Raw genomic sequence first — 26,579 nt, 5'->3', positions numbered from 1 at the left:
ATCACCCCCCAGAGGGGATGGTCACGCCACAATCCCTTCTCCTCCATTCTCCTCTCAGAATTTTGGGCACGCACACACACGCGCCCGGCCTGAGTTTTAAGCCACCAGGTCCGGGACGCAAACTGCAGTCGACTACATGGGAGTCCAGAGACATAACCATTACGCTAACTGCTGGTTCCCTGATAACCTACATTTAAGATGACAATTTTATGTTTTGACAACCAAACATTAAATGTATTACATATGTCTTGGTTATTCTGCCATTATTTTGAACTGATTGGAATGTGTATTTGTGGAAATAAATACACTTTTAGAAGTGCTAGTCATTTGCCCTAATGTGGATATAGGAGAAGCTACTAAAACACAAACCTCCAGGGCATTTTCAAAAAATTCGGAGGTCAACCTGAGGAGCTCCCTTCTCCTTTCAAGCATAGAGACCAGGGCTGCCCATGCTTCACCCAGCGTATTGGCCATGGCGTCATAGACCTGACTCTGGTCCTTGTTCTCTTCAGCTGTCTTGTCTGCTTCCTGCAAGAGTTCCCATACCCGATCTTCCAACGCCTAAGACCAGAAGAAAAAAAGACAAGGTGTCATTCAATGTCAGAACATAGGATCACATTATAAACACTTGGACATTTGGAATTGTGTCCTTTAGGGGATCTAGAAGAAAATTTAAAATACAAAATTATTCAGGTAAGTAGATAATTAGACGGGAGGGAGCAGAGGAGATTGTGGCAAATCAGGGAGACTAGCCAAAGGCATTTGCATTTAAACATAATTCAATCCTTACAGTGGTTTATCAAAAACACATTTCTACACTTACAGAGGATATAGAATATGGTGCAGATTTTGTGTTTTCAAAAAAAAATTAGAAAACCAATTAGAACATATCCGGAAAAGTAATCAAGAAGAAGAAATGAGCCAGCAAAATCTATTTTAAATGAAATATATCCTGAATAATTGTCACTAATTATTACTATGCCTGTGAAAAATTAATGTAAATATTAAGAATAATTATTAAACAAGAATATTCATGATGTAGAAATTAGATTTTTTTACATTATGAATAGTTTTTACATTAAAAATTTAAATTCGTAATGTAAAACTATTCACAATATGAAATTAGAATATTAATAACATAAAATAACTTAATGTTATAAATTGTTTGAATAAAATATGGAAGAGGAAGGGAGTGTATGTTTATATAATTATCTCTTTCAGAAATAGAAAGAAGATTTCACTACATCCTTAAAGTTAACACCAAAATAAAGGCACACATTTTTTAATGTAGTAGATGGAACCTAGTATAAATAAATTCTAAATTATCAGAAGACTAAAGGACTAAAAACGTGATAAAGTAAAATACAACAAAGAAAATGAAAGAAGAACATATTAACCAGGACACATGTAAAGCAAAACATAATGACAGGGATGTTATTAAATATCATTAACACAAAAAAATAGGTGACTTAGCTTTTTCAACTGAAAGACATCAGTGTGAGAAGAATAAAGCGACAAAAGTCAACTAATTTGTGTTTGCTAGAGTCACTCCCAAACTAAAAGAATGAACTCTTTTTAAAAAACATTTATTAATTTTTCCCTGAGAGACAGGGTCCCACCACACCACAACTCTCTCCCTGCCTCAGTCTTCTGGCCAGCCAGGATCACAGGTGCACCTACAGGCACGCCCAGCATGTGCAGGTCGATGTAGGCCTGGACTCAGGCTTTCCGTGTGGCTCCAGTCTCACACAGTGGTATCGTAATACATGAGCCACCACGGCTAGGCCCACGAAGAAACAGCTCCCAAAAATAAAGAGGTAAGGGAGCAGGCAGTGGTGCAGTGATAATGCAACTGGACCTACATGGGAAGGGACCTGGTACACATCTGGTGCTCTCCACTGGGCATGCATGTGTGACCCTAATCTGGGATGACTGAGGCTGTGGGCATGTCATGGCATGCTTCTCTCTCTCTCTATGGAAGAAATGAATAAAACAAAAATTAAAAGAAAAAAAAAAGTAAAGATAGACATGAGAGAAACCAGGCAAACATAAAAAAGAAAGCAGGACTAGCAACAGTCACATCAAACAATTAAAACAAAAGTCACTGAGCGGGGGCCATCAGATGGCATAACAGTTATGTCACTGGATTCTTACATGGCCTACCTTGGTTTGAGTCCCAGTCCAGTGGCTCGAAAAATCACACCAGGCATGTGTGTGTGTGTGCCCAAGATCCCAGGAGGAGAATGGAGTAGAAGGGATTTTTGGCACGGCTATCTTCCTGGAGGGTTATTTCTCACTTTCCCTTTCACTGTCTCTGTCTCCTCTCTCTCTCTCTAATGAGTGTATGTGCCCTAAGACAAAAACCTCTTAATAAATAAATAAATAAGTGAATAAGATCAAGTCTATGGGGACCAGCAGATGACATAATGGTTACGTCACTAAACTCCCACATGGCCAACTGCAGTTGAGTCTAGGACCCAAAGGCTTAAACTCATGCTGGGTACATGTGCATGTGTGCCCAAAATTTCAAGAAGAGAATGGAGAAGAGACTGTGGTATGGCCATATCCCCTGACGGGGAGTAATTCCTTGCTTTCTGTCTCTGTCTCTCTGGTCAGCGCACATGTCCTGTAGCAAAAATGTCTCTAAAAAGAAAAAAAAAAAGAGTAAATCTAGGAGGTTATTAATATGTTAAATAGATTGACTAATATACAATGTGGTAATTAACTCAGAATTTATTGCATATACCAAAACATCACATTGTATATACCATATATAGATACATCTTTATTTATTCATCATACTACAATGAAGTAGAAGGAAAAAATGTAAATAGATGAAGAAAGATAATACCATGCTAACAATAATCTAAAGAAATCCAAAGTATTAGATCATCAGAAAAGTCATGATGTATTTTTCTGTCTTTTTTTTTTTTGAGAGTTTTTTTGTTTTAGGGCACATGCACTCGCCAGAAAGACAGAGTTTGCTATAGGGCGCGTGTGTTCGCCAGACAGACAAAGAGAGACAGAGAGACAGAAAGTGAGAAATCACCCCCCAGGAAGGATGGCCATGCCACAATCCCCTCTCCTCCATTCTCCTCTTGGGATCTTGGGCATGCACGCACACGTGCCCAGAGTGAGTTTAAACCACCGGGTCCAGGACGCGAACTGTGGTCGACTACGTGGGAGTCCAGCGACATAGCCATCACGTTAACTGCTGGTCCCATGATGTATTTTTCTATGCAAAAATGCATCATAACTTTTCCAATGACCCAGTAGATAGATTAATTCCAGAAAGAGAAGATATCAGAGCTGTGAATTTTATCAGGGATTTAAATACATAATAATAAAAGGTTCAGCTCCAAGAAGACATAATAATTCTAAATGTGAATGAACCTAACAACTGAGTCAAAATATATAAGGCAAAAACTGACAACTCCAAAGAGAAATAAACAAACTCACTATTGTAGCTGAGGATCTCAACATCCTTCTATCATAAATCAACATACTCAGCACACAGAAAAATTACTAAGGATATAGAGGAACTGAATAACACTAACAATCAACTGGATCTAACTGACATTTATAGCATTTTTCCTCCAGCAGCAGAATACACACTCTTCTCAAGCTCACATGCAACATTTGCCACACACAGATCGAGTGTTAGGCCATAAAATACACCTTATCAAATTTAACAGAATAGAAATCATCTAAAGTATTGTCTCAGAACACACTGGAATCAAGCTAGAAATCATTAGTAGAACAGCTGGCAAATACCAAAATATTGAGATTTAAAAAAGATATTTCTAAATAAGATGACTGTCACAGAAGTCTCAAGAGAAATAAAAAACATTTAAACTAAATGAAAACAAAGATATAACTTACCAAATTTGCGGATTGCAGCAAGAGCAGTGATTATAAGAACATTTAAAGCATTGAATTCTTATACGAAGGCTCTTCAAAATTTTAATGGAAAATGGTTATTATGAAAAACTGTACATGGATTTCAATTTCTTTTTGCACCAAAATAAACTTGTACTTTAATTTCATTTTCCATAAAATGTCTGAAGTTCCCTCATATATGAAAATAAAGATTTAAGATCAATACTATGAGCTTTTCCCCTAGAGAGCAAATTGATTATAAAGTAAGCAGAAGAAAAGAAATAATAAAAAATTAGAGGAGAAATCAATGAGATGAAAACAATAGAAAAAATCAATGAAAGTAAAAGCTGGTTTTATAAAAAAAGCCAATAAAATTGATGAATCTCTAGCCAAGCTAATCAAGTAAAAAAGACAGAAGAAACAAAAGACTAATACCAGAAACTAAAGAAGGGCCAAAACTCTGACCTCATGAATATTAAAAAGACAAAAAATAGTATTACAAATTATTCTATGTCAACAAATATGATAATTTTTTTTTTTTTTGGTAGAAGTTTTTGCTACAGGGCGCGTGCGCTCACCAGAAAGAGAGAGAGAGACAGAGAGAGACAGAGAGACAGAAAGCGAGAAATCATCCCCCAGGGAGGATGGCCATGCCGCAATCCCTTCTCCTCCATTCTCCTCTCAGGATCTTGGGCACGCACGCACACACGCCTGGCGTGGGTTTAAGCCACCAGGTCTGGGATGCAAACCGCGGTCGACTACGTGGGAGCCCAGCAACATAGCCATTACACTAACTGTTGGTCTTGACAAATATGATAATTTTGATGAAATGGACATGTTCCTTAAAAGACACTATATTGGGCCAACAGGTGGCATGGGGGTTAAGTCACTGGATCTCACCTGACCAGCTTTGTGGTTCAAGTCCCAGTGGCTTGAAAATCATGCCAGGAGTGTGTGTACGCATGTGCATAAGCTCAAAAGCCCTAAAGGAGAGTAGAAGAGAAAGGATCGAGGAGTGCCCATTGCCCTATGGAGTGATGTCTCTCTCATTTCTCTCTCTCTCTCTGTGAGCCCACATGTCCTATAGCAAAGGGAAAAAAAAAAGACACAATATACCACCAAAACTCATCTTGTGCTAGGAGAAATATCCAGATAATATGAAGAGTCCTAGATCTATTTAAAAAGTTGAATCAATGATTAATAAACTTTCAGGCAAGAAGCCATTAGGGGGACCAGCAGTTAGCGTGATGGCTATGTCACTGGACTCCCATGTAATAGACAGCGGTTCGAGTCCCGGACCCGGTGGCTTAAACTCACACTGGGTGCATGTGCATGCATGCCCAAGATCCCGAGAGGAGATTGGAGGAAAAGGGATTGTGGCATGGCCATCCCTCCTGGGGGGTAATTTCTCACTTTCTATCTCTCTGTCTCTCTCTGCCTTACTGGTGAGCGCACGCGCCCTATAGCGAAAACTCTCTCCAAAAACAAAAAAAGAAGCCATTCGGCACAGACGATTTTACTGGTGAATAAAAAATTACACTAAAACTAATAAATTCAGCAAAACAGGATATGAGATCACGGCACAAAATTGTTCGTATTTCTATATACCAGAAATAAACAATCTGAAAAAAGGAAATTAAGAAAACAGTCACGAGGCCAGCTCAATGTGGTGGTAACATGCTGCTCAAGAAATGCTGAATCCACATAAAGGATCACAAGTTCAGTTCCCTGGTTGATTTGTACTGGGAATGTATTATTTAGGCTTAAAAAGGAATATAATATTGATACATGCTGCAACACTGGTGAATCTCTAACACATTATGCTAAGTGAAAGAAGTCAGACATAAAAAGACATATATGATTCCCTTTATGTGAAATACCCAGAAAATTAAATTTCTAGAGACGAAAAGCAGATTGGTGACTGACAGGGGCTGGAGAGTGGGAATAAGAAATCAATGTTTAATAGGTATGGGGTTTCCTCTTGGGGATGATGAACATGTTTTCAATCTAGATAAAAGTGAAGGTTGCACAGTATTGTAGATGTGCTAATGTCAATTAATTTTACAGGTTAAAGTGGTTAAGTTTATAGCATATGAATTTTGCCTCGACAAGACAATTTTTGAACAAATTTTAATAGATTTAAAGAGAAACAGATAACACATAAAAATCATATTCTATATTAGGAGTAAGAAGCTATAAATGCACATAGCAAATAGTATAAAAGAAATATTTCTCTAAAAAATATGAAAACTGGAATAAAATGAAAACTGTTCTAAAAAATGTTACCGAAATTGTCCTAACAAAGTTTTATGATCATATTCCTTCTCATCACTATAATTACTGCTACCACCAAGGAAAATATTAAATAAATTTCTTTAGAAAGCATGTCTCCAAAAGATACCAATCCTGGAGATCTTTGGTTTGCTTTGTTTTGTTTTTGTTTCTGTTTTTATGTTAAGGCAAATTCTGGAATCCTTTAAAGAAGCAGAGACAAACATTCTGTTCCACTTAACCTATTCAGTTATAGGAGTTTTTAAATGAATTTTTAATGATAGCCTGATTCAGATATTAAAACCTAGCATGACAGTATAAAAAGTAGGCCAATCTTATGCATAAATATATTTAAATACAATATCCAAATATAGCTAAAATTTAACAATATATTCTAACTAGAATGTAAGCAGATTAATCAACATGTTGCAAGTGTAATACTCATAAAACTGTTTACATTTGCCAAACTCATCAAACTGCACACTAAAAAATGGTATTGTATATGAATTAAACCCAATAAAATCAACTTTAAAAATAATATATCATCGGGATCAGCAGTTGGCATAATGGCTATGTTGCTGGACTCCCATGTAGTGGGCCATGGTTCGAGGCCTGGACCTAGTGGCTTAAACTTACGCCAGGCACTTGTGTGCCCAGAATCCTGAGAGGAGAATGGAGGAGAAGGGATTACGGCGTGCCTATTCCCCCGGGAGGGGGGTGATTTCTCGCTTTTTGTGTCTCTCTCTCTTTCTGGTGAGCGCACGCACCCTATAGCAAAAACCTCTCCAAAAAAAAAAATAATAATTAAAAAAAAAATATCATGACCAAGTAGGGTTTACTTCAAGATAGTAAGGTTGGTTTAGTATTAGCAAACATATAAATTTAATTTAATGCTTTGGTAGATATAAGAAAATGTGTAGACATTGAAAGGGCCTTGAAAAAAATATTACTTTCTAATCAAAATGCATCTTGGGAAATAAAGGAATATTTTCTTACTTAGAAAGAAAAGCTATCTAATACCAAGAGCAAGCATCATTCTCACTGTAAAAAATCCGTAAGTTGAGAATACCATCAAGAATACATTTTTCTTAGTAAATTTGTTTTAAAATTGTCAGTGCACGTGCTAAGTTGAGAATATGGGTGACGTGATTGTTTATCTAGTACATCTAAGATGATTGCCTAAAATGTTATGTAACTAACTTCAGAGTTCAATCAATAAGTTAGTTACAAGATAATTAAGAATCAGTAAACACTTCTGTGGCCTTTTCAATCATTTTTAAATCTACTTATTGGAAGTGATTGTATGTACTAAAATGTACCCATTTTGTGTACATTTCAAAGAATACTGACAAATGCATGCATGTAAATAACCTCAACAATAATAGGATATAGAGCAATTCTAGTACCCCCAAATTTGCTTGTAGCCCTTTCCAGGCAATTCTGCTCACTCCATGGCCTAGATCACCACTCATCTGTTTTCTGCCATCTTAAATTACATTTGCCTTTTGCAGAGTGTCACATAAATGACATCAAACAGTATGTAATCTTTCACGTGTGGCTTCTTTTTTCAGCATAATAGTTTCAAGAGTCATGCTCTTGCATGGATCCTTTCTATTTCGGAGCATTGTGTGTCTGTGCCACAATTTATTGGTTAGCTGTTGACATTCAGGTGTTTCTAACTTTTTGATAAATATATATGAATCTTCTATGAACATATATGTAAGATTTTGTGTGGACATGTATTTTCATTTTCCTAGCTATTTACCTAGGTGTTTTCCAATTAATTTCACTTTTTAAAATACCTTTTTGTAGGTTTTCCATTTTTTTATACTCTAAATACATTATTTTTATCACTAGAGGAAATGACATTTCCATTTTTGAAATGATATAAAGTGGACTCATGTTTAAAAGAAGAAATACCATGCCCTTGCTGTTCTGGAATAGTGGACCCAAGCTATCTACAATCACAATTCTATTGTGGGACAGTTCTTTTTTACTTCATACTTTCCAATTATATTGCAAGACACATTATTCATGTTGTTTGATTGGTCCCAGTTAATTGCTGCTTCTCCCTGCAAGAGGATAATATTTCCATGTTGTTTTACATCAAATATGTCCATGTGACTTGCTAATGTCCAAGTTACTTGGACTAATGAAATGTGAACAGGAGTTCACTGTGACTTGCTTGGACTAATGAAATGTGAACAGGAGTTCACGTGCCGCTCCTAAGCAGGAGAACCTATGAACAATTCTACCAGAATTCTTTTCATAAATACAGGTTGCTCCTTTAGTCTGGATCCTAAAATAAGAGAGACTTGCATAACTAAATTGTAGTTACGATGCAGCCTGCATTGTTATGTTAGTAAGAAATAAAATCTGTTGTTGCATACCGTTGCTATTTGGAGGTTGTTACCCTAGAATTACCTAATGACAACTGACACATTTACGAATGAAAAAATCCTCAATTGGTGCATTACATATCTAAGGTTCTCTTTTACTTTATAGAGAAAGAAAACAAAACTCATAATGCAACAAAGCAAAACAAAAAATATATGTACACAGGCTGATATCATAACCAACTCAAAAAAAGATCTCAGGGGGACCAGCAGTTAGTGTAATGACTATGTCGCTGGATTCCCATGTAGTCAACTGTGGTTTGAGTCCTGGACCCGGTGGATTAAAATCACACTAGGTGCATGTGCATAGGTACCCAAGATCCCAAGAGGAGAATGGAGGAGAAGGGATTGTGGCGTGACCATCCCCCCTTCGGGGGTGATTTCTTGCTTTCTATCTCTCTGTCTTTCTGGTGAGTGCACGCGCCCTATAGTGAGAAACTTCTCAAAAAAAAAAAAAAAAAAAAAGATCTCAGGCAGGTTGGGTTGAAACAGCGATGAACTTTCAGAGATACCCACCTAGTGTGTGCCAGTTTTGTTCTCTCTGGTGTCTAGGCAAAACTGAAGAACTGGTTGTTTAAATTCCCAGGAATGTTAGATTAAAAGTGTATCTTTTCTTACCTAGTTATTTGAGAACACAATATCCAAGCACTTCCTTCTCATCTGGCAAAATTTCGCCACTCTTGAGGGCTGGTCATTTTGGTATTGTGCATGCTTTCATTGTATGCTTTTTACAATTAGATTAATTTGGCTTCAATGTCTATTTTTTTTTTTTGAGAGATTTTTCACTGTAGGGCGCGTGCGCTCGCCAGACAGACAGAGAGAGACATAGAGACAGAAAGCGAGAAATCACCCCCCAGGGGGGATGGTCACGCCGCAATCCCTTCTCCTCCATTCTCCTCTCGGGATCTTGGGCACGCACGCACACGCGCCTGGCGTGAGTTTTAAGCCACCAGGTCCAGGACACGAACCGCGGTTGACTACGTGGGAGTCCAGCGACATAGCCATTATGCTAACTGCTGGTTCCCTTCAATGTCTATTTTTGACATATATTAGCTTAATATATAAGGGGAGAAGGAAAATATTATATCACGAGCTTTACATTCTATGATAATTCACTTATATGACAAAAATTGTAGTAAGAATTGAAACTGGGAGAATTTTCTATTTCCTTGATAAAGACGCAGGACAGGATAAGAAATAACAGACAATAACAGATTTATTCTAGAGCAAAGCAGGTAAACTCTTAGTTTTCAACTAACATTTCTCAGATTTTTTATCAAGGTAATAAGAATAATCCCAAAACTGATTCTATAGAAATATAGTTGTTTTGGGAAGTAATTTTTTCCCCCATAGAATCCTCTTAGCCTTGTTAAACATATATAGAACATTCCCTCTTACTATTCTTTTTCTGCTGAAATGTCACAGTATAAATCAGTAATGTAGAGGTTTTAAGCATGGCAGCTCTAAGGACTACAATTCTAGTTTCTAATATTTCCTTGAGATTCTCCCATGACCTCCAGCATGAACTGCAAAATGTTCTATTCCTTGTTGCAGACCCAAGGCCAGAACATTCTTGCAGAACCCTCTGGGTTTAATTTGGTATAAGCAGCATTTGGGATTTTCTCCAAGAAAGCCAGTAGACATTCTGCTTTGACGATCTACAGAAAATTGTACATTCCTAATTCTCTTGGAATTTTAGATCACTCTTGGGATGCTGGGATCTGAGGCCAGGTACAGTCCAAAGCTCCTCAGGGCCTGTCAAAAACCACCTAAATACTGGCAGAAACTCAGAATGAACTAGGCAGGACTCACATAATAGGACATTTCTCAACCAATCCAACATTTCAGGACAATGACCAGTTGAAATGTGCTTCCTGTGAGATTCCAGGAAGGGTCTTTAAAACAGTCATGGAAAATGTGTATTATGGAAAAAAAAAAAAAACACAAAACATGCACAGAATTTCAAAAAATATTTGCACCAATATAAACATATTTTAATTCATTTTTCCATGAACATTTTGAAGTCCCCTCTTGGATCATGCTCTGAACCAAAACCCAAATCCATCCCCTGGGTGTTTAATATGCAGCACTTGAATTTCTGCAATACTTCCTCAACCTGGGGAAAGGTGTTAGGAGAGCCATGTAATCTTTTAGTGGCCCCGGTTTGTTTACCCATGCACCATGTCATCGTTTTGGCCAGGCTTTTCCTTCTGAATCTATCATTAGTTATCTCATGTGCTACTACACTCAGGAAATACTATTTTTTTTTTAGAGAGAGATTTTGCTATAGAACCCATGTGCTCACTGGAGAGACAGAGAGAGACAGAAAGTGAGAAATCACCTTCCCCAGGGGGGGTGACCACACCACAATGCCTTCTCCTCCATTCTCCTCTTGGGATCTTTGGCACACACACACATGTACGCAGTGTGAGTTTTAAGCTACCAGATCCAGGACTCGAACTGCAATCAACTACATGGGATTCCAGTGATGTAACCATTATGCCATCTGCTGGTTCTAGGAAATAGTATTTCAATGCCCATTACTGAGCTTCCATAGAGACTATTTCTTCTCTCTCCCCTCCATGAACAGAGTGTGTTAGACAGCCCGAAACACAAATGCCAGTAATGCACTAATGGAAAGGGCAAGTGAGCATAATTCCTCAAGCATGGTGATGGAGCGATGCTAAGTCCATTAAGGAGACAAAGACCTGAGTTCTGTCTTACATTTATAGCTCCAGTATCTGTCACTAATTCTCAAACATGCTGACGTATTTACAGTTATCACTGTGAGTGTGTGTGTGTTGCAGGGGCTTGATGAAAGATTGTCCTACCAAATAATACTCCTACTGAGAAATGCTTAATGCTCTGTTCATGGTAAAGGCTCTAAAAATGTTTGCAGTAGAATTCATGAGGAAAGTCTAAGAGATTTGTCATCAATATCACCTCCCTTTTACAGGCTGTTAGTCAGAGGAGACTTTAGCAGCCAGTTGTACCAATCTGACACCAACTTCAGGAAGCCTCCGACAGACTGCCACACAACACTGATCCTATAGCAGAGGGGCTCCCTGAGTTTCACAGTAGACTCCTCCATAGTCAGTACAAATAGCGTTGTTAGACAGGACCAAAATCTGCCAGATTATTCCCCAGATTGTCAGGATTCCCAGCTTTCCGATTGTGAAATAACCTCTGACAACACCCTCCCAAGTCTTCTCCCTCTCTCTCCTTACGTAGACCTGAAGAGTTCTTTCACGATGAATATTTAAACCAGGCAAAGGAAGATATAATTTTGAACACCTGATGTGAGCCTGTGCTCCTGCCTTCACCCCCACTTCCTCAAGCTGCTTCTCCATTGCTGTCAGCTGTAGATGGGACTCTTGTCTAAACGGAGAGAAATAGTTTTCCCCAGTGGGACACCATCAAAAACCATGAGGTGAAGTGACAAATTAGTATCTAAAACCACACTTAAAACAGGGAGTGCAGGACCAGCAGTTAGTGTAATGGGTATGTCGCTGGACTCCGATGCAGTCGACCGTGGTTCCAGTCCCAGACCCGGTGGCTTAAACTCACACCGTGTGCGTGTGCATATGTGCTCAAGATTCCAAGAGGAGAATGGAGGAGAAGGGATTGTGGTGTGGCCATGTCCCCTAGGGGGTGATGTTGTGTTGGCCAAACCCCTTGGGGGGGGGTGATTTCTCGCTTTCTGTCTCTCTTTGTGGTGAGCACACACGCCCTATAGCAAAAAACCTCTCAAAAACAAACAAACAAACAAACAAAACAAAACAGGGAGTGATCTATTTGGGCATGTCTTATTTGTCATTTCAGTAATAATAACATAATATGGTTAAGACTATTTGTATAGTGCTTTATGCTTTTAAAATGTATTTATTACCCTTATGTATTTATAACATTCTTAATTAACAGGGAGCTGTTGAAAGTATTTCACCTGAATGGAAATACTTTATCCTCCATTAAAGCTCAAACCAAATTGTCACTTGTTCAAATACAATACAATAATACTCTCAATGACTCTTGTGATTCAGACAGAATGATACTTAAGGGTACCTTAAGTTATTCATGAATGTTATCAACCATTCATGCTCTCATTCAGCCATCCTCTCACTCATTCAGCACGAAGTTTTCAAGCACCTCTTAATCAGTACAGATCATGGTAATAGATGTGAAAGATTTGAAGTTTTCAAGCACCTCTTAATCAGGTAGTACAGATCATGGTAATAGATGTGAAAGATTGGGGGGTGTTGATTCTAGCTATGTTCATCTTGTTTCTTTTCCTTCATGCTTCAGTTTTTTCTAATACATATCTACTTTTCTTAATACCTATCTACTTCTGAATGGTTTCTGTCCCACTATCCTACCTTTGGTACTGAGTCACATGACCTCACACATGTCACTGAAAACAGTTCTCATTTGACCTCTTTGTGACTGCTGGTGTCATGCGCTCCATTAATTTTTATTTTCTTCTACTGGCTACTAGTGTACTCTAGTTTTTCTTCTGTGTTTCTACTTTCTTTTATATACTCACTTCCTCTGCTTATTTTTAAATATTTAGGTATTCTTCAATACCATAGCCTTCTCTTTTTTCCTTCTCACTCAACAAGTAGGTGTCAAGTAGGTGATACTGGGAAGGGATTATATCAAAATCATTTGGGCAACTGTTTCAAACTACACTCTCCTTCCTCTAGAAATTTTTATGTGGTCCAGAAAACAGTTTGGATAGACTATCACAATAAGCCACTAGTATTGATTAAATTTTAAATTGTGTCTCTGTATAAGCCAGTGAAGGGTGGAAGAGACAGTGTAGCAATAATTACTCAGCATACTTTTCCCAAGTGAATACATCAATTTTTATAATGACAACTCCTGTCTAGCTAATTCATTTTTCTTAATTTTTGAGCCCTATTGAAATCTCTACCTATCCAAGAACTACAACAAATTGGAAACATTTAAAACTGATTATGCCACTTTTTTCCAAGTCTGCAATTCACTAGGAGCAGAAATGACTTTTAGACTTCTCTTCCCCACATCTTTAACTCTAAGATCTAATCAGTCGCACAAAGACCCACTGCTTCTACCTCCTACATATCATTCAAACTCTTTCCACCAATTTCTATCCCTTTCCTTGGTTCAGTTGTTCACCAATTTCTCACTTGAATTCCTACAACAACTTTTCAACTTGTCTTCCTATATCTAGACTCACCCTTAGTCAATCCATTCTCTGCCCTCATGTCAGGTAGATCTAAATCAGAAATATGATTATGTCACGCAGCAACTCATAGATCTTTTCATACTTCCAGTTGTTTGTAAGACAAAATTCAGTGGCCTAATAAATAAGATGCAGTGCTCGATTCCCTTTCTGGTCTTCCTTCTCTAAGCTGACTCCCTCTCTAGTCTCTAGCCTTCTGAAATTCATGGTTTCCTGAATCTTCTATGGTATATCATCCATGGCTTAAAATTGAATATGCTTCCTTCTTCTCTACATTCCTCCTTCTCTCTCTGACTCACCTATGCTTAAACAAATCTTCATTATCCTTCAAGACACTATTTAGAGGTTGTCTTTCACAAAACCTTCCCTGACTCTCACCCTCTTCTTCTGAGTGAGTTTGGAATATTTTCCCCTTTAAAACACTTTCCACTATTATAGCGATTATTATAGTGAATTTACTTTTAATTATTCTAATTGAAAGAGTAATGCAATTTCATATTAAAAATGGGAAAATACACAAAATTATAAAGTATTAAAATTATTCACAATCTTACTACCTAGACATAACCATCATTAACATTCATGTAATTTCTCTCTCTCTCTCTCTCTCTCTCCCTCTCTCTCTCTTTCACACACACACACACACACACACACACACACACAACTGGAATTATACTATACACATCGAGTATCAGCCAACTATGGCCCTATGCTCTAAATCTGATTTGCCGTTTGACCTATGAGTGAAGAATGGCTTTTAAAATTTTAAGTGATTAAAAACAAAATTTTAAAATTCCTACTTTGTGACACATGACAATGATATGAAATTCAAATTTTAGTGTCCATAAATAAAGTTCTATTGGAACACAATCATTCCTATTTACTTATATATTGTCTATAGCTGCTTTTACTCTACAGCAACAGAGTTTGAATAGTTGGAACTCACAATGTAATAAGATCCACAAAGCAATATGATCTACAAAGTCTAAGATATTTACTACCTGTCCCTTTAACAGAAAATGTTTCCTGAGAGCTGAGTGTTATTTTGCTTATCATCATTTTATAGTCTTCTAAAACTACTTTGTAAAAATACTATCTTAGTGTTTATTTAATATTCCATCAGATGGGATGCCACAATTTATTTAATTATTTCCCTATTGTTTAATTGTTAGTCTGGTTTCAACTACTGTAAGTAATGGTGGGCCATGTCAATTCCAATAATCCTCATTTTATTTGACTTCTCGATCCTCTCATACAAATCTTTGTGGAGTGTTGAGTCAAGAGTATCAGTTGACTAGCAGTATCATAATGTATTAAAATTGCCTTCTTATTTATGTGAGTTCCCCACCAGCCCCTGGGGAGAGGAGCTCCGTCCATTCCCAGTGTGTAGCACAGTGTGAAGGTCACAACAAGTATGCAGTGAATGTATGAGGGATAAACAGTGAGGAATAGATGAGTAAGTACTCATTTGCTCAGGCCCATTTCCAGCACTGTAGAGCAGTGTTTCTCAATTTCAAGAACTCAGAAACACAGAGAACACACCATGGACCCCCAGTTTGAGGAAAAAAAAAATATTGAAACTCTGTCACTTCTTTGGCACTGACGAAAGCACAGCACAAGCGTAAACTTTGAAATTTGGCAGTTGGTCTGAACTATTTTAAGATAACACCAAATATTTGAAATTATTCGAGGTACACATACATCTCTAGGATTACATTCAGGAACCCCCAGGGATCTGCGACGTACAGTAGAGAAGAAATAACTAGGGAAAGTGGGGAGAGAGGGGGCATGGGCAGATGCCTGACTGTGCTGGTACACAGTCCCGTATCGGCCAGCAGCAGCAGAGGTGTGCTGTGCTCACAGCTGTGTGGTTAATACTTTCTGGCAGACAGAAAGCCACTTCCGCCATCTGAGGCTTGTGGTTGTACCATATGTGGAGGGTATGAAGAGGTAATAGCTTGAAGCAGAAAAAATATTACAGGCTTAAACCAAGGAAGACTGACTGCGAGGAGATAAAAAGAGACAGAGGGATGTGCTAGACCACAAAACATCTGACAATCAGAGAACCTCGGGAACAGAGGTAGAAATGGTAGGCGTAACTGAGCCAGGAAAACACCAGTCACTCTGGAGTTGGACTAAGAAAGGTTGAAACCAGAAAGGACCATATAGTGGATCAGGTAAATCTCCCAGGAAGCATAAAAACACATCAGAATGATAAATCTCACAAACACACAGAGCACATACATGATACATGTGTGTGTACACATACATTCAAACATTGCTGGGAAATACAAGTGAGCAGTTGAACAATTACTCACATGATTTGATTGATGCATTCAGACAACCTAGAAAATGGGACGAAGATCTTTTTTGCTCAGTGCTTATTTCTGGATGGAATTACCCTAATATTTTCACCTACTTTAACATTTTTCTCATGAAGTTTAATTTTTTTTTCTATTCATAAAGAGAGAGAAAGTTTTCTCATGAAGAAAATTTTGATGTAATGTCCTGTCTTTCATGACCAACAAAAATGGCATGCACACTGAGTTGATGAAGATGAGTGGCCCTGAATGGCACATTACAAAATAATGGTATAATAATATATTTCTCTTTTGATTCATGGCACGCAGTATAACACAGGAATTCGGAACCAGATTCTGGGGCTCACATTCTGACTCCACCAATTAATAGCTCTACTCATTTTACAAGTCACTTTTCTCACCTATGTCTCAGTTATTTACAAAATGGAAGAGATAACAATACCTGCGTACCTATCTTATAAAGTCTAATGACAATTAAATGAAGTAATCTATGAAAATTCTTAGCATAGGACTGGCTCATCGGAAGCATTCGATTAATGTTAAACATTATTTTAGTTATGTTTATGTTATACACATCTTATTTCTTATGTGCACTTCTAAAACCATTGGATAGGGCCAATAGGTGACATGGATGTTGAAGCACTGGGTCCCACATGGCCTGATTTGTGGTTTGAGTCCCAGACCTGATGATAAGAACATGCTGGGTGTGTGTCCATGTGTGCCTGAAATCCTGAGAGGAGACTTAAGGGGAAGGGACTACAGCAAGGCCACTCCCCTCGGAGGTGATTTCTCACCCCCAGCCCCACCTCTTCTCTCTGGAGAGTGCATGTGCATTATAGCAAAAACAAAACAACAATAGCAACAACAAGAACACTGAATGGAGAGCATATTGAGGTCCTAGCAAGAATAAGCTAAATGACGCTTCCCTGTCCTTATAATCACAAACAGATAGCTATCTCTGGTCCAGCCGGGGTGATGCATCAGTACCACAACCCTCTGTGATGCTAATGCTATACCAGAAAGTCCTGGGTTTGTGCTCTGAGGACTCTTTATATGGGCAGGTGTGTTTGCATCTGTGATCCAGGTTGCTGAGGTTGTGGGTAGATCATGACATGAACAATTATTATTTATTTTTTTTTGGAGAGGTTTTTGCTACAGGGTACCTGTGCTCACCAGAAAGACATAAAGAAAGAGACAGAAAGCAAGAAATCACCCCCCAGGGGGGATGGCCACACCACAATCCCTTCTCCTCCATTTTCCTCTTGGGATCTTGGGCATGCACGCACACGTGCCCGGTGTGAGTTTCAGCCACTGGGTCCGGGCCTCGAACCATGGTTGACTACATGGGAGTCCAGTGACATAGCCATTACGCTAACTGCTGGTCCCAACAATTGTTTTTCAGAAAAACTCTCAATCACTCATTTCGTCTTTCAATTTTCCACTAATTACCAGTGAGATATATATATATATATATATATATATATATATATATATATATATATAGTGTGTGTGTGTATGTGTGTGTGTGTGTGTGTGTGCGCGCGCGTGCGTGTGTGTGTATAAAGGTTTTGCCATAGGGTGCATGCGCTTGTCCAGAGAGAAATAGAGGCAGACAGTGAGAAGTAGACAGTGAGAGGGAAAGTGAGAAATCATTCCCCAGGCAGGATGGCCCCCCCACAATCTCTTCTCTACTCTCCCCTTGGAATTCTGGGCATGCCTATGCACATGCCCGGTGTGATTTCCAAGTCACCAGATCCAGGACTTGAACCACAGTCAATCATGTGGTAATCCAGTGCCTTAACCACTAAGCTATCTGCTGGCCCAAAAATGCTTATTATCTATTTTGTGTGTGAAAACAATACATAAAATACATATATCAGCATATGTACATATATACTGATGAGATAGATAGTAAAACAGTCACTACTTAAAATTAAATATGAAATGTAGTAAACTTGACTAAAGTCTATATTATATAAAGTTTAAATCTTGGCATTTGGGGCGTCACAATAAATCTAACTGCATCTTAGATTTGGTCCTTTAGCTTCTGAAATTCCTGTTTAAGAATGGGATGTTGCATTCTGGGGCTTGTAGTCTCCTTGGACTGAAGACTGTGTTAATGACTAGGAAGATATTTACATAATCCTTTTATGCATTCTTAAGGGATCCCCCACTGAAACAAAATAAAAGAATACGAAAGTGAACATGTGTTGTCAGCATCTGTATTTGTAATCATCCTCTGCTACTTCTTTTCATGGTAATAATCATCATAATAAATTTGTTATAATACCTACTAACCACCATTTTTAAAGAACAATGCCATTTTTCTGTGTTCATCTATAGTTACAGCAGTCTTTGAATCAATAAATATTTTAGTTTATTGTCATTCTGATTCTAATTCTACTGCCAAGCTTTTTTATTTATATAAACGATTACATTTAAGAATCAGGAATAAAGATACCATCTGAAATTTCTACTGTATAGACTAAAGCTGGGTATCTTTCTTGAGGGTTACTACTGTGTGCTGTAGTTAAGCACTGCGTATGAGGAATCAGATGCCACGCAGCCCACTGCAGTTCAAGTCCCAGGCCAGTGGCTTAAAAAATACAGCAGGCACATATGCATGTGTGCCCAAAATCTTGCCAGAAAGGAGAGATGAAGGAAAAAGAGTCATACCATGACATGGGGTGCCCTCTCTCTCTGGCAAGCATACATGCTTGTCTTCTCTATGAGGTAAGCTAAAATACTTAACTAAGTAAATAAGAACATAAAAACCTAAACTCTTAAAAGCACCTAATTTTCTTGGCTTTTTGAGTTTTATTCATGTATGTATTTTTAGAAGTTCATTTATTTATTTCTTCCATGAGCGAGCGAGAGAAAAACAGAGAGACAGAGACTGTACTCTTATCAGGGGCTGATGTCACCATTTGTCCCCAGCTTAGTAACCAGCCCCAGATCATGGGGACATCCTGATGATGTCTGGCATCCTAGGTGAGGCCTCCAGACATGAACCTGGAACCTCCCCACGTGGGTCAACCTCACAGTGTGGCATTGTACTGTTGTACCACCATCTGACTCCTTGAGAATTTTTAAATGATTGAACTTACAAGTTAGTGAATAGTTGGGAATATCTATTCAAACTTAGTAGGAACATTTAAAAATATTTTTTCAACTACAAATGGTTCATTGACAGTGATATTCCTCAAAATTGACAATCTGCAGTATAAGTATTCCTGTTCCCCCTTTTCTCAGTAAATGGATCTAAACTATCTCATAAGAAGTTATTCATGGGGGCCAGCAGGTGGCAGAGCAGTTACGTCGCTGGACCCCCACATGGTTGAGCACAGTTTGAGTCTTGGACCCGGTGGCCTGAAAATCATGCCAGACATGCCCAGGATCGAGAGAAGAAAATGGAAGAGAAGGGATTGTGCATGGCCATCCCCTCTGAGGGGTGACTTCTCACTTTCCCTATTTTGTCTCTTCCTCTCTCTTTCTCTCCAGTGAGCACAAGTGCCCTAAGACAAAAATCTCTTAAAAAAAAAGAAATTATTCATGTATTTTCTTATATTTGTGAACATGATTTTTGCCACAGTGTGCATGCACTCACCAGACAGAAAGAGAGGGGGTCAAAGTGAGAAATCCCTCCCCCACTGAGGGATGGCCACTCTGCAATCCCCTCTCTTCCATTCTCCTCCTGGGATTTTGGGCTTGCATTACACATTTCTAACTGCCAGGTCTGGGATTTGAACCAAAGTCAGCTATGTGGGAATCCAGCTCCTTAACCACCACATCACCTGCTATCCTGAGGAGTGATTTAAAATAAAAATGAATAAATAAAATAAAATAAAAGGTTTAGAAATGCATTAAAGAATGCAACAGACTGACATAATTTAAGATTATTCAGAAATGTATGACAGAGAATATACACATCATGGGAGAAAAAGTCAGAGCAAGTTAATCAATTATTGGGATGATTTAGACATTATCTATTAGTGTAATCATCTAAGGCAAAAATAATGACAGCAATTAAAAGTAATATTGTGATGGACAAACACATTGCATTATAAAGAACCTTTGTTACCAGAGGTAACATATAGTAACAGGCAGGGGACATAAGTTTCAATATCATGCCTCTCTCTGCTTCAATACTACGTGTATTTCTTTTTTTTCGGAGAGGTTTTTGCCATAGGGTACACTATGTGTACTTCTTTTTTTTTGGAGAGGTTTTTGCCATAGGGCGCGTGCACTCGCCAGAGAGACAGAGAGATCGCAAGGAAGAAATCACCCCCCAGGGGTGATGGCTACGCCACAATCCCTTCTCCTCCATTCTCCTCTTGGGATCTTGGGCACGCACACACACGTGCCCGGAGTGAGTTTTAAGCCACCGGGTCCAGGACACGAACCGCAGTCAACTACGTGGGAGTCCAGCAACATAGCCATTATGCTAACTGCTGGTCCCTACACTATGTGTATTTCTTAAAGTAAGCTCCCTGTCTGGGCTCCTACCTTCCAGAGGAGGCAGCACCTCTTTTGCCTCCCCTCTGCATTAGTCTGGTAGCACAGTCGATAACAAACTAAACCTCAGTGCTGGAAATCATATGGCCAGAGATGGACGCAGACTCTGGTTTGGCCTGACAATGCGCTGAGCACAACTGTGCATGCCCAAGATCCTAACAAACTGGAAGGGTGTCGGAAGGGGATCTCAGTGTGATTACAACCTCTCGAGGATTTTTTTTTTTGCTCTCTCTCTCTCTCTCTCTTTCATGCACACACTCTCTACCATGAATTAAGTACAATTTTTAAAAACCTCAGTGAAGCTACACCTTCCCCCACCACAGAGAAGCCACACTAGCCACCAGCCCAAGTACCAGCCACCTGGTATAGTTATTAATGCAGCCTTCCCCAACGGCAGCTCCAAGGCTGTACCTGAAATAATGCCCCATGTCCTCCTTTTCTGCCTCGCCTGAATCAATTCCCTGGCTGGAATTCTCTTCAAGTTCCCCTGAACGAAGGCTGGCTTGTTCATTTGAGTTTTATTGGCAGATATTACTTGAGATATCACTCAATAGTAATTTATTAGTTGCATCTTACATGCATTGAGATTGCAGAGAGGGAAGAAAAAAATTGCTAAGCAAGCAATGAAAATGCTCCTTTGTTTAATATTATCAGCTTCTAATTAATTTGTAAGATGTTTGTAGAGGACAAACTCTCTGTGGGGAAAAATGCAAGCTTTTGTATCAGACTGTTCAAATAATGGGGTCCTCTCCCATTTTATTTATTTAAAATTTATTTATTTAATTTTGTTGACAGTCAGATCAGTCTTACCATATACATCGTTTCCCATGGGGAATTTTATATTCTTGGATATGTTAAATGTTTCTTTCTTTTGGCCCTTCCACTCACCCTCTACCATCCACTCCTCTCCGTTACAGACACTGGTATCCACACTGTCCTCCCTTCCATTAGGTCATTGGGAAATTCATGATGTATTTTTCTGTTTTTCAATGCAAAAATGCATCATGACTTTCCTGATGACCCAATATGATATCTTTGGATGTTTGTACTTAACCCCAGTCAAATAGTGGTCTGAAGACTATTCTGCAAGACACTGTAGGAGTTATCTGCATTAATCCAATAGTTTATTAACTATATGGCTTCTAAAGTCCCATCTAGCTCCCTGGTTCATCAATACAGTAAGTCAATAATTTACTCAATGTTTATTGAGTACTTACCATTTGCATGATAAGAAGTTGGTGAAATATAGAAACTTTATATGTGAAATGTTTAACATTTTAACATTAACATTTTAAACAAAGCTTTAAAATTAAATCCAGTGTTGGTGAGAGGCTTATGATGTCTAAGGTCTTGCTGAAACACAAGAATAAAACCATTATTTAACAAATTCAACTTTTCTCTATATAATGCCCAAATAGGCATTACATGATTTTGCCATTGAAGACTATGATGTTGGTTCTGTTCTTAGAATATAAATCCAAACACTAATGGAACAATGAGCCACTAAAGTAGATATCTGTTCTTTTGCCAATAGGATAGACCTTTTCTTCTCTGTCATAATAACATCTCTTTCACTTGAAAAACCTACGACATGTGCTTTTAGGAAGGGTTAACCTTACTCATCAACAAGGCAAGGCATAGGGCTTGTCCATAGTCACGAGTCTCATGCCTACATGAGTTGAATACTCAAGGATGAAAAGAGGATTGACTCAGAGATGGGAAATAATCTAAGTTTGGAAAACCAGGTTCAGAGAACCTTTTCTGCTGAGATGATCTAGAGAGACTATTCACCAGAGTTAACTAAGTTGGGAAGATATGTGCATCTTACCAGCCATGTGTAGAAAGCTTGTCCAAGAACTGATGAAACAGAGCCTTGACATTACTGGTATTCCTGGATTTTAGTCAATTTATACCTGACTCTCCTACTGACAAAATAAGCACATTCAGAGATCTAATCTACAGTTGCCATGTCTTCATCAAACTGAATTTGCTTAAAAAGTATGTAAAACAAATTAAAATCTTAAATCACCTCTGTTTATGATATGCAGATTAGTAAAATAACTATATTTGATAAATATAATCATTTAGCTGCCTTAAAATGTATGCTACTGTGGAGTATGATTTTCGAACAAAGTGAACTGTCAATCTCTAGAGATCAGCTCTGTTTATCCAAGGTCAACTTTCTGATTACCCATTAGCACCTTTTCAGACCAAAAATATCTAAATAAGGCTTTTATTTTAAGCAGTTGTGGGCCAGAAATAAAAGACACAATTTTTTTTAATATCTAACAAGTTCTTAGTTTGACATCTATAATGAAATGTCAACGAATGATTATGTAGTGATACTGTCTTTTCTTTCACTAAGCAAGAGCATAAAATGTTTTAAAACATTTATTTCAGAACACTTAACATAAAACACTGAAATAAACATCAAGGGATGCCTGTCAAGTTTAGCTTAAAATGATTTTTCCCATCTCCATTATTTAATCTATGTCTGGATTAACTATCATTATTACCTTCACCTGTCATCACTTAGATTATCCGTGACAATCATTCACTGACGATAATTGATTCAGACAGACTACCAGGGAATACATTTTCTTAGTTTAACCTACGTAGTCTCAGTGTGACAGTGTTCCAAAGGTGGCTGATATCTACTATATTCTGTTATATTCTTTAGAGCAGATATTCTATCAAAAGAGTCAAGCCCTGATTTTAAAATTAAAATGAAGAGAATTGGTGAAAAAAATAAATAAATAGCTGGGTTTTGAGCTATCTGGATCATTCACTTTTAAAAAAATGGTATCTTGCAGGATTTTGACCCATAATATAAAACCATACTGCTTGCTATCTCCTTTGCTAGCATTATAATAATGTATATTGACCATGTTAAGCCGTGCTCTTTCCATTCGTCGATTTTTTTTTCCTGGTATAACTATGACTTTATTTATTTCTTAATTTGTGCAGCCCTTGCCACATGCGTGACTTAGATACAACCTGGCATCTTGAGCAATACAGGCTGATTTGGTAAGTGTGTTCTGAAAGCATTTGGTAGTGCTGTCCTGGGCACTGCTTAGTTCTCAGCCCTTTGCTCAGTTCTGTGGCTGAATCCTTCCTCATCTCCCTCTGCTGCTGAGCACCCCCAAACATCAGGCACAGAACTGGCTACACCAGCACCACCCAGGGGAGATTTTAGGAAATGCAGATTCCCAGATACCATGTCGAAGGATTTTGACTCAGTAAGTTTGGATTTATAAAACCGGGAATCCCTGTTTCTGTAGGTACCCCTCACTTTATTCTGATATACAGCCATTTTCTGGAAGCACCACTCTACATATCTGTTCTTCTGAAGTTGGGAAGCAGGGTACCAGTTTATAGGTGAGACATTTGGGTCTTTAAAAGTCCATGAATCCCCAAAATACAAACTTCCTCCTTCACAGATGTTTAAATTTTATTTTTACTTTTTAGTTTTTGCTACAGGGCATGTACACTCACTGGAGGGAAACAGAGACACACAGAGAGATAAAATGAGAAATCACCCCTCCTCCCCAGAGGGGATGGCCATGCTGCAATCCCTTTCCTCCAGTCTCCTTCCGGGGTTTTTGGCATGCACACACATGTACCTGACATGATTCTCCTGGTATAACTATGACTTTATTTATTTCTTAATTTGTGCAGCCCTTGCCACATGCGTGACTTAGATACAACCTGGCATCTTGAGCAATACAGGCTGATTTGGTAAGTGTGTTCTGAAAGCATTTGGTAGTGCTGTCCTGGGCACTGCTTAGTTCTCAGCCCTTTGCTCAGTTCTGTGGCTGAATCCTTCCTCATCTCCCTCTGCTGCTGAGCACCCCCAAACATCAGGCACAGAACTGGCTACACCAGCACCACCCAGGGGAGATTTTAGGAAATGCAGATTCCCAGATACCATGTCGAAGGATTTTGACTCAGTAAGTTTGGATTTATAAAACCGGGAATCCCTGTTTCTGTAGGTACCCCTCACTTTATTCTGATATACAGCCATTTTCTGGAAGCACCACTCTACATATCTGTTCTTCTGAAGTTGGGAAGCAGGGTACCAGTTTATAGGTGAGACATTTGGGTCTTTAAAAGTCCATGAATCCCCAAAATACAAACTTCCTCCTTCACAGATGTTTAAATTTTATTTTTACTTTTTAGTTTTTGCTACAGGGCATGTACACTCACTGGAGGGAAACAGAGACACACAGAGAGATAAAATGAGAAATCACCCCTCCTCCCCAGAGGGGATGGCCATGCTGCAATCCCTTTCCTCCAGTCTCCTTCCTGGGTTTTTGGCATGCACACACATGCACCTGACATGATTCTCAACTCCATGAGTCAAGTCCCCTGATCTGGGACTTGAAAGGAGTTGGCTATATGGGATCCAGCTGCCTCAATTGCCATGCCACTTGCTGGCCCTACAGATGTTCTTTTAACTTTAAACATTTTCTCTGTAAAGCTGATAACAGAGTACAAATTAGATCACTACCCTGCCTAACACATTGATGATTTCGCATCAGCCATCAGAGAAACCTGCTTTCCATGGCATACTTGGCCTTCCATTTCATTGTCAGCTTATCTTCCCCTGCTTTCTCATGACCCTTTTCCTAATCTCCTCCTTCTTCCCCTGCTTTCTCATGACCCTTTTCCTAATCTCCTCCTCAGCCCATGGTTCAACCATGCAAAAACTACCTGTTGCTCTCCCTAATGCTCCACGATAGCCAGACTATGGACCTTGATATGTGTTTTCCCTGTTGCTCAAGTTGCTTGTCTTTATAAAGACTCCCCTTATTTACTTTTTTATTTTTTAATTTTGAGAGATTTTTTTCTATAGGGTGCATGTGCTCACCAGAGTGAGACAGAAGGTAAGAAATCAGCTCCCAAGGAGGATGGCCACACTGCCATCCCTTCTACTCCATTCTCCTCTTGGGATTTTGGGCATGCATTCACACACACCTTGCATGAGTTTCCAGCCACCAGGTCTGGGACTTAAACCACTGTCGACCACATGGGAGTCCAACACCTTAAACACTGTACCACCTGCTTCCCAAGACAGAGGTTTTTGCTAGAGGGCACATGTGCTCACCAAAATAGAGTGAAAAAGTGTGAAATTACCCCCCCCCCAGGGGGGATGATCATTTTACAGTCTCTTCTCCATTCTCTTTCTGGAATTTTGGGCATGCACATGCACCTGGCATGAGTTTCAAGCTGCCACGTCTGGGATTCAAATTGTGGTCGACCATGTCGGAGTCCAGCACCTTAACCACTATGCCACCCACTGCACCCCATCCCTAATTCAGTTTTTCCACAAGCCGGAATTCCCCAACTCACATTCTTTTTCCCTAAAACTGTACTTTATATAGGATAAATGCCCACACCTTGGTCCAGCCATGATGGTCCAGGCAATAGAAGTACTGCTGTGTGAAACTAGAAGCCATATCAGAAGGCTCGGGGGTACCTGAACACACCAGGTAGGCTGTGATCTTGGCTAGCTAAAGGACTGGGGAAGGACTGTATTATGAAGATACTGTCAAGGGTACCTATAGCACTCGCTCGCTCACTCTCTCTCTGGAAATAAAGCTTTATTTTATTTTCAAATATCCATCCTCTGAAGTCACCCTCCAAGAGGGATGGCCACACTACAATCTCTTCTCTTTCATTTTCCTCTCAGCACATTTGAGCATACATGCACACATGCCCAGTATGAGTTTCAAGCCATGGGGTCTGGGATTTAAACTACATTCGGCCATATGGGAGTCCAGCACTTTAACCACTATACTATCTGCTTGTCCCCTGGTAAACTATTTCTATAGGTTTATATTTGAAATTTTTTTTTTTGAGAGGTTTTTCACTATATGGTGCGTGCACTTGCCAGACAGACAGAGAGAGACAGAGAGACAGAAAGCGAGAAATCTCCCCCCCCCCAGAGGGGATGGTCACGCCGCAACCCCTTCT

General features: G+C 38.9%; 1 protein-coding gene across 6 annotated transcripts in view; it reads right to left on the bottom strand.

Moving 5' to 3' along the window:
• CCDC141 (coiled-coil domain containing 141) overlaps positions 1-26,579 on the bottom strand; it is a 239,919-nt gene that overhangs the window by 180,932 nt on the left and 32,408 nt on the right. For all 6 annotated transcript variants that reach the window (XM_006151644.3, XM_027773111.1, XM_027773114.1 and 3 more), the window contains one exon: positions 370-561. In XM_006151644.3, coding sequence (XP_006151706.1) covers positions 370-561 — 192 coding nt within the window. The remainder of the gene's footprint in view (positions 1-369; positions 562-26,579) is intronic.

Source organism: Tupaia chinensis, unplaced genomic scaffold (genome assembly GCF_000334495.1).
Source record: "Tupaia chinensis unplaced genomic scaffold, TupChi_1.0 Scaffold000322_1, whole genome shotgun sequence".
NCBI classification, from domain to species: Eukaryota; Metazoa; Chordata; class Mammalia; order Scandentia; family Tupaiidae; genus Tupaia; species Tupaia belangeri.
This window is presented reverse-complemented; position numbering and strand designations above follow the sequence as displayed.